The sequence below is a fragment of the Vigna angularis genome, chromosome 4, assembly GCF_016808095.1.
Source record: "Vigna angularis cultivar LongXiaoDou No.4 chromosome 4, ASM1680809v1, whole genome shotgun sequence".
NCBI lineage: Eukaryota > Viridiplantae > Streptophyta > Magnoliopsida > Fabales > Fabaceae > Vigna > Vigna angularis.
The window spans coordinates 16,108,383-16,116,545 of NC_068973.1; the positions used below are offsets into that span (position 1 = coordinate 16,108,383).

Below are 8,163 nucleotides of genomic sequence, written 5' to 3' on the forward strand. Positions count from 1 at the left end.
TTTTCTGAGTAAATAGAAATCTAAATCTCTAACTTTATTATAATTAAATTTTCTAATAATTTTTGTGTTAAATAATAATAAAAATAATAACTAATAATAGTAATACTAATATAATAATTACTTGTTCTAAAAATAATTATAATAAAATTAAAGTTTTAGAAGTCTATTTTAAAAAAATAAAGTTTAAGATCAATGGAAACAATTTAAAGCTCAATGTACATGTTGATATAATAAAATTTGAGGATATATTTGTGAAATAAATAAGTTTAAGAAAGTTAAAATGTTATTTTTTAATAATAAGTATTTAAGTCATGATATGTTTACTTATATACTCTATTTAAGTCATGATAGGTTATCTAAGTCATGATATATTTGTTCATATGCTAACAAATTTTTTTATAATAGTAGGATAAATAAAATTAATCACAATATGGAAATAGATTGATTAGAAATGAAAACATTAGGCTTCTTAAGGTGCTTAAACAAGGTCTCTAAAAGAATCACACAAAAAGAAAATCCACAGTACCCAATTACATGAAATCACTAGCCAAACTAATCCTATTTCCAAACCACTATTTCACTCACTCTTACTAAAAAATTTCTAACATGAAAATAAAATCTTGAATGAATGTTACGTAATATTTGTAAGAGCTATTTATGTATCAACCATTGAGTGCGACTGCCTTTGTGTGGGACTAACACTCCCACCACGGCTAATCTTCAAAGCTGTTAATGCCTTCTTGATCTCCATTGTCATGGCACTATCCACACTCCCTGATGACAGCTTTTTGTGTGATTTCTGAAGATGGAGTTTAAGTGAACTACTACTTAGTCCAGCATTCTTGCCACAGATGGGACATATTTTCATCATTGGTTTCCGTTGCTGCCACTCCATTGAAACCTTGCCGTGCAGTTTCTGGTCTAGCTCAAGTAAGATCTTTGCAAAACCATCGTTGGGCTGAGATCGACGATGAACTCGTTTTAGAGCATTCCATGCGTCTAACAAAGTGAATTTCCTACAACACAAGCTTTTTAGTCCCTAAATTATCCTAAGTACTAGTAGCAGTGAGTGATAATATTAACTATCAAGGAAACTTAAGAGTTGCAAGTGTTCCAATTATCCTAAATAAAATTGCATTTTATATTCTTACTTACTTCCTAAGCATTAGGTAAGCGAGGACCAAAGTGGCACTTCTGCTTTTCCCCTCAAAGCAATGAACTAAAACACTCTGACCAGCTTTCTCAACATAATCTACAAAATCACAAGCCTCTTCAAATATGCTGCTGATGTTAGAATCTTCATCGTCACACACCTGTTCAATGGGAGAAGGAAGAGAGACAATATGAATAATTATTCCTGAATCGAAAACCCCGGTTAAAAATGCATAGATACCTTGATCTATCAAGGAAAGAAAATAGTTATAGATACTCAGTTACATTCATAAATTACACCATATTTAATAGCAAATAAAGTGCATGATTAAACGAGAAAATAAGCAGGCCTAGCTTAACTAGAAAATATTCTATCTAATGAAAAGATCAAAATGTCAAACCAACGAAATCAAATAACTTCCTAAAGGGAACTGTAAGAAACAACAAGAGATCAATAGAGATGGAATCATATTATCAGAAAAGAGAAAGGAAATATTTTTATTTCTTTGATAATTTTATAAAAATACAGCCATTGATTTATAAAATAGATTAGTCCCAAAGACAACAAAATCTGCCACAATGGGGAAAACCAGAACTCAAAAATAACATAGTCTATCACCTAAATAATTTGATCATGATTTATTACAATATGATTCTGGACATATTTATCACAATATTAATTCAAGACGTAATTTAAGATATATTTTATAGAAAATTAAGGACAAACTTGTGAGAAAATTTGGTTTGGTCATAATATATCCTGGATCCCACGGGCTGCCAGTAGCACTATCCAACAGATCAAGCATTTGAGGAGGGTTTGCATAACTACCACGCCTGGCCAGAGGGTTATCTCATTTTTCACGTGAGGATGCCCAGTTAAAGACAAAAAACAATAAGCTTTAGCACAATATAAAAAGTGTCGTGTCTACACTTGAAACACAGATATCTCATGTAAGATTGTGTTGGGAATGAAAAACATTCATGAGCATGCATCTTGACTTTTGAATGAATGGAACATCAAATAGTAATATGAAACTCATGATGTTATTACAGTAAGAAACAAATAAAAAAGCTCGAATCCCACACAAAAACTGGATTAATCCTGCATGAAAATGCATGCATGATTATAAAAATGCAGACCCATTAGGCATGAAGTAAATTGATTCTATCGCAAACTAAACCTTATATAATGCTAATAAATAGACATTAGTACAACTCACAGAGAAATTTTTGTATGTGAATAGATCAGGAAACTGAGAATCTGATTGGCCAATTTCATTTGTACACAAACATAAAATATGTGTAATTCCCAAGTGTTGTAGGGTGTATGTAGATCTTGCAGCCAGCGCTCCACCAATGAACAGACTATTTGTAACAGCAGATGGTCTCTCTGTATTTGCAGCCTCAGATATCAGTGCAATCCTCTCAAGGATATGCTCAAGTCTGACCTGAAGGTCAATGGAGTGAGTAATTGCTTAATTCATGTATCCTCCGTAAGTGAAATGAATCCAACATATTAGTTCTGAATACTATTTTAAATTGAGATACCTTCAGTTCGTATGCATCAACAACGGTGTTGTTATCACCACCCTCGAAAAATCCTGTGTTAAAATTGTTCTCCAAGCATAACTTGACTGCATCATTTTTTAGCATTTCATTCCATTGTTCCAATTCTTTATTAGATTCTGAGTCAACCTGGAAATCAGGAAGAGTATAAGACATGATAAAAGACAATAAATAATAAAATGCAGTTTTACTTGTCTTTTTGACAGCTAGTTACAATACTTCTATATCTTTTTCCCTCGATCACCTCAAGATACTTGATTAATTGTGTATGCCATAGGGAAATGAAACTACCAAAAATCAAATTATTTGGAAGAAAGCAACATTTTCAATGCACCACCCATTTTTAGGACCTCACCAATGTCAAACAACACTACTTCAAATAAGATAGCAACAAAAACAAAGGTCAGAGTAACTTGTTTTCCAAAATAAAATAACTAAATACTATTTGTTAAATTTCATGCTCTCATTCTGAAAACAATAAGATTACACCTGGTCGGTCTTCAATACTGTTAATGTAAATTTATTTTGCATAACAAGCAATATGCCAATGGCTGATTATTTATGATCCATCCAGAAAAAAAGAGACAGGATTAAAGAACCAAAACAATGACTTATGAAACAAGATCCCGTTTCCTAGAGACCAACCTTGGCAAATTTATGTAAATCACGAAGCTTAGTTGTCAAGCGCAAACAACGAAGTGACTCCGCACTTCCTTTAGGGTGCTTTCCATGCCAACCTTCTCGTGACGCAGGAGAGGCAGAGTCACAGCAATCTCTACTGCCTGAAGATGATGATGCCCTTGGAGCAGTTCTCTGTGATTCTGAATCACTACAATCTTGATGAATATCATTAGAATATCTCTCCTTAATAGATGGGGAAAGACAACTGCCAGTAAAAGCTGGTGAAGGTAAGTCATGAACCACTGCATCCTCCTTTTCAGACTCTCCTGATGATATTTTGCCTACAGCATTCATAAATAACCTTAACAAATTATCAAGTTTTTGATGAAGTGTGAGTAGGAATATATGGAATCCCTGCATGTCCATGAGAGCGGCACGAAAACCATTACGGAACTCATGAACTAGTGCTGCTACATCATCTGTGTGAACATCAGTTGTTGTGTTGGTGTCTTCTAGAGGAGGACATCCTAATCTCCCTCCAGTTATATCATGTAATAGGTTAGAAGAAAACTCAGAGCTATTCAGTAGTAACTCAACCAACTTAGGATAATTAACTTGGTCATCTGCACGCTTTCCAGCAGGGGGTCGACGGGGTACGCCAGAATCAATTGCCACAATGTTAAAGTCAGTTAGCATTGATTCTCCTGATGTTTGACTTTTCATATTCATGTGAGTGGGTATTGATGTGTATTTGATGCCAGAAAGACCAGGGTATTGTGATACCGAACCAGAATTATGAGAATTCATTCTACTATCAACTGATGTTGACCTTTTCTCTTTTTGAAGTGCCCTACTCACCCTTGGTCCATATCGGTTCACTGCAGAATTAAAGGTTTCTCCTATTATATCCACATTTGCAGAGATTACTTTTTCAGTCAATAACAAATTTGCAGAGTTCCCACGCCATCTAAGCTGTCGGCAAGGGAGCCTATCTTCATTTCTGATGACAAGATCCAACATCAGTACTCTGCCAAGGGCTGCTGCTGTTCTTTCTGCACATTCCTGTGACTCAAAAGTTCTAGAGCTTTCAAGCAAGGGTGAACCATGCACATAACTACAATAAGATGATTAAAAATAGTCATCTTTAGAATAAATGATAAAAAGTAGACATCTTGCGGGCAAGGAATAGCTAAGTGATTTTGGACCACTGGATTTGATTTAACTTATAAATGTAATAACAAAACTTTTGTTTTCATACTAATCCAACTTCCATTAAATTGCCCACCACCACATAGAGAAGAAAACACACAGAATAGTTAATTATCTCTTGCTAAATACCAAAAGCTGTCATTACAATATTGAAATTTATATGAAAATGTCATTTATTGGATGGTTGCATTAACTCAGACATAAGATGATAACATTGCATGGGAGTATTTGAAATTATCACATCAGGCCCAATCATGAACAACTCTTGAAAACAAATATAACAGGGCAAGCAAGGAATCTCCTGCTGCCATGGGTAAAAACCTTATCATATTAACACTAGATTTCAATCATACCTCATAAACATGAGACATCGGCTAAGATCAAGTGCTTCCAGAAGTTCTGTGCATGTCAGTTCAACAATTGCATCACCTGCAGAACTTGCTGCATCTCTTGCTTTTTCTGTAGCTTCCTTTATTTGTATCCACTCTAAACTTGTATTGTGGATGACTCTAGCCTTGTATTTCAAATAGAAGTAATGGATGAATATGGCAGAAATATAATTTGATTTCTTAAGCCGGTAAATCTGAAGGAGAATTAGATAAAAGAAGAATAACCTGAGGAGTTTGAACTCCCAACCACTTGGCAAATTCATATCCGAGACGTTCGGATTGTGTTGCCATTCTTGAAGACGATATCTTTATAACCGCTGTTTCTTCTTTTGAGCAACCATCACCACTCTCACGACCGTTGAAAAAGGCAAAGAAGACTACCCCTCCAGAATTTACTGTTACCTATGTGCACACAACCGAGAAGAAAGTGAGGCACAACTAGAGAAAGCAAGCTTGTATTCTTCAAAAGAAAAATGAAAATACACACAATTATTACAACATAACATTGATTTTTTTAAGTCAACCCTCACAGGAAACACTTGACCCCAAAAAAAAATCAATTAATGGAATAGAGTACGTACCACCGCTATAAGGAAGCACCTAGCATAAAATATATTGGACAGAAGATATATCATAAAGAAACTATAGTTCTTTATTAAGATTGAAAAGGAAGCCGATAATTATCAACATGTTCAAGTAAACATCACATTTTTTTAATCTGTATATCTAAGTCTCTGGAACTTAAACATTAAGGCTATTTGCATACTGACACAACTTCAAAAGCCCCTTATACAGTTTGTGCAGTAAACAAGTTCATAGAAAAAAAAAAAAAAAACCTCGAGAGCTCGGTTCATTTCATCCTCAGAATGTTCGTTGCTGCTAGTGTGTTCAGTGTGGTGAAGTGAAGAGAGTCTGTCCCAAGAAAATGAACTCGATTCAATGTCCAACATTTCAGCTTTACCAAGCCTCTCCCACAAACTAAATTCTGTTTGCTGATCATTTTTCACATCCTCAATAGATTCTCCCAGGCTGAACACAAATTAAATCATCCTTAGCCACCACTTCAGATAAAAACTAAATTTATAACCAAAAAGGAAACTCCTCTAACACGCCCCCTTCACTACTTCCCTTCTAGAAAAGCACAAAAATAAAATAAAAATAAAAAATTTAAGCGTGGTTAGTTTGAAAAAACATTTTCTACTTTTACTTCTTTATAAGATCTGAAACTCGTTGGTTATTTCCTATGTAATTTTTTTAAAGAGTAAAAAACAGTGTTATCAATTTAACATTCTTTGTAATTATTCTGAAAAAGAAAAAAAGAAATGTTTTCCCAACCAAACATCCTCTTAGCATCATCCTATTACATACATGCTCAATGGCAATGATGAAAAATGGTACAAATGCATTTGGAAGAGAAGAAATAGAAGGGAACCTAGAAGGCATGGTGGAAGAACGGTGAGGGAAGCCAGAAGTGCGATGATTGGAAGTGCGTTTACGAACTAATTGGAGCCATTGCGCGAACATAGACGCAGGCCCTGCTGTGATGTCTCCCAACATGTACAAAACCTGCATTCACCAAACAAGTTTCAATCTTTTATATTGCAGAGAGAACCCAATTGCAAAATATACCTTATAGGTGACGCTGAGAGTGAAAGGGGCCTCAGCCTCCTCCTTTTCCACTTCACCTTTACCCTGCAATTCCTACTCCCACACGTAAATTTCAGAACATCACGTTACATGGGTTAGGACTAGGAATGAAGTTTCAAAATTCACACACTCAATGCATCTATGCAAACAGGATCTATATTAACACCAGTTTCCTATTTGGGTTTATATAAGTAAACGGGAAGTGAAAAGAGAAAAATGGGTATAAACCTGGTTTTGGGTTTGCAAAGAGTTGGTGAATGCCCCAGGATCCTGCTTTTGCTGCTCTTTTGCCATCTTCTTTGGTATAAAAAATTAGTTAGGTTTCTGAAAGAGTGAGAAAACTGCTCCAGCTTTTTTCTAGAATGGAGGGAAAACTGTGATCGTGGTGTCTACAGAGGTTACGGACATCTATAATAATTGGTGGAGTAATGAGTACAGAAACTTCTTCAGCAACGTTCTAAAATACTTATTAAAACATGTGGATATATCATGAGAGATCTTAGATTTAAGATTCTTAATCTTATATAAGACTTTGAGTCTTCCCACTTAAACAACATCGTCCAATCATAATGGGTGTTGTAAATTTTGTACTCGAATACAGTTGGTAGGGTTGGGAAAAATAACTTATCTGTTAACTATATTATATTATACTTAAAAAAACTGATCCACTTTATACTATTTTATAGTTTCATTTTTAAAAACTGAACTTATAACAGTTTCGGTTCAGTTAACTGTGAAAACTGTATCTACTTTTTTCTCTTCTCTCTAGTTCCCGTTCAATTGCTCCATCTTATTAAGAAAACTTTATTTAATAATAAAATATTAATAAAAGAAACCGTTAAAATAAAAAATTAATAATGAATTTTTTAAGACAAAATCTTTTTATCACAAATTTTTATATTTTTTCATCAGTAAACATATATTACTTTTTAAATAATATTATTTTAAATAATAAAAGTAAAATATATTTTTTTAAATTTAATTTTATTAAATGATTAAGTAATATAAATCATAAAAAAAAAACTATATAAAAAAAATAATACTTTAAATATATTATATTCTTTAACATATTATTAAATATGTAAAAATAAGTTAAAAAAACTTTTAATGATATTAAAATGTGTGTAAGCGCACACACTAAAATAACTATTTATTTTAAAAATCAACTTACTTTAAAATAAATATCAATATTATTATTTTTAAATGATAGTATTTTACATATAAAACTAAAATATATTTTTTAACGTTAAATTTTATTAAATGAATATATAATGAAATATCATAAAAAAATAGTAATATAGCAAAAATAATTAATATTATAGAAATATCAAATGACAACAAAATTAACAAACGTTTATTAAGAGTAATTTTTCTAGTATCATCTTTTATTATATTATAATAATTAATAAATATTAGTTTAATTTTTACATAATAAAATATAAATAATAAATAATTGATTAATAAAACAATTTTACGAGGAACAAAATAAATATAAATAAAAATTATGTTAAAATAAAATAAGTAGATAAAAAGATAAAATAAATTATATACACATATAAAACAAAAAATATAAATAAAA

The 8,163-nt window shown here is 32.4% G+C and overlaps 1 protein-coding gene across 3 annotated transcripts; it reads right to left on the bottom strand.

The window, feature by feature from the left end:
- Positions 1-443: 443 nt before the first annotated feature.
- On the bottom strand, positions 444-7,058 carry LOC108331889 (dual specificity protein phosphatase PHS1). Of its 3 annotated transcripts, none has more exons than XM_017566888.2 (11): positions 6,813-7,058; positions 6,567-6,629; positions 6,370-6,503; positions 5,774-5,966; positions 5,163-5,339; positions 4,902-5,062; positions 3,364-4,453; positions 2,701-2,847; positions 2,373-2,600; positions 1,156-1,313; positions 444-1,016 (listed from the first exon to the last, which is right to left on the bottom strand). In XM_017566888.2, the coding sequence occupies exons 1-11, from the start codon at positions 6,876-6,878 to the stop codon at positions 656-658; spliced, it is 2,778 nt and encodes a 925-aa protein (XP_017422377.1). In that variant the 5' UTR covers positions 6,879-7,058; the 3' UTR covers positions 444-655. The 3 variants fall into 3 exon arrangements, 2 of the variants coding, with proteins under 2 accessions (XP_017422377.1, XP_017422376.1); XM_017566887.2 differs by having other exon boundaries at positions 6,567-6,638; XR_001832452.2 differs by lacking the exon at positions 444-1,016 and adding an exon at positions 1,880-1,986 and having other exon boundaries at positions 1,174-1,313; positions 6,567-6,638.
- Positions 7,059-8,163: the final 1,105 nt, after the last annotated feature.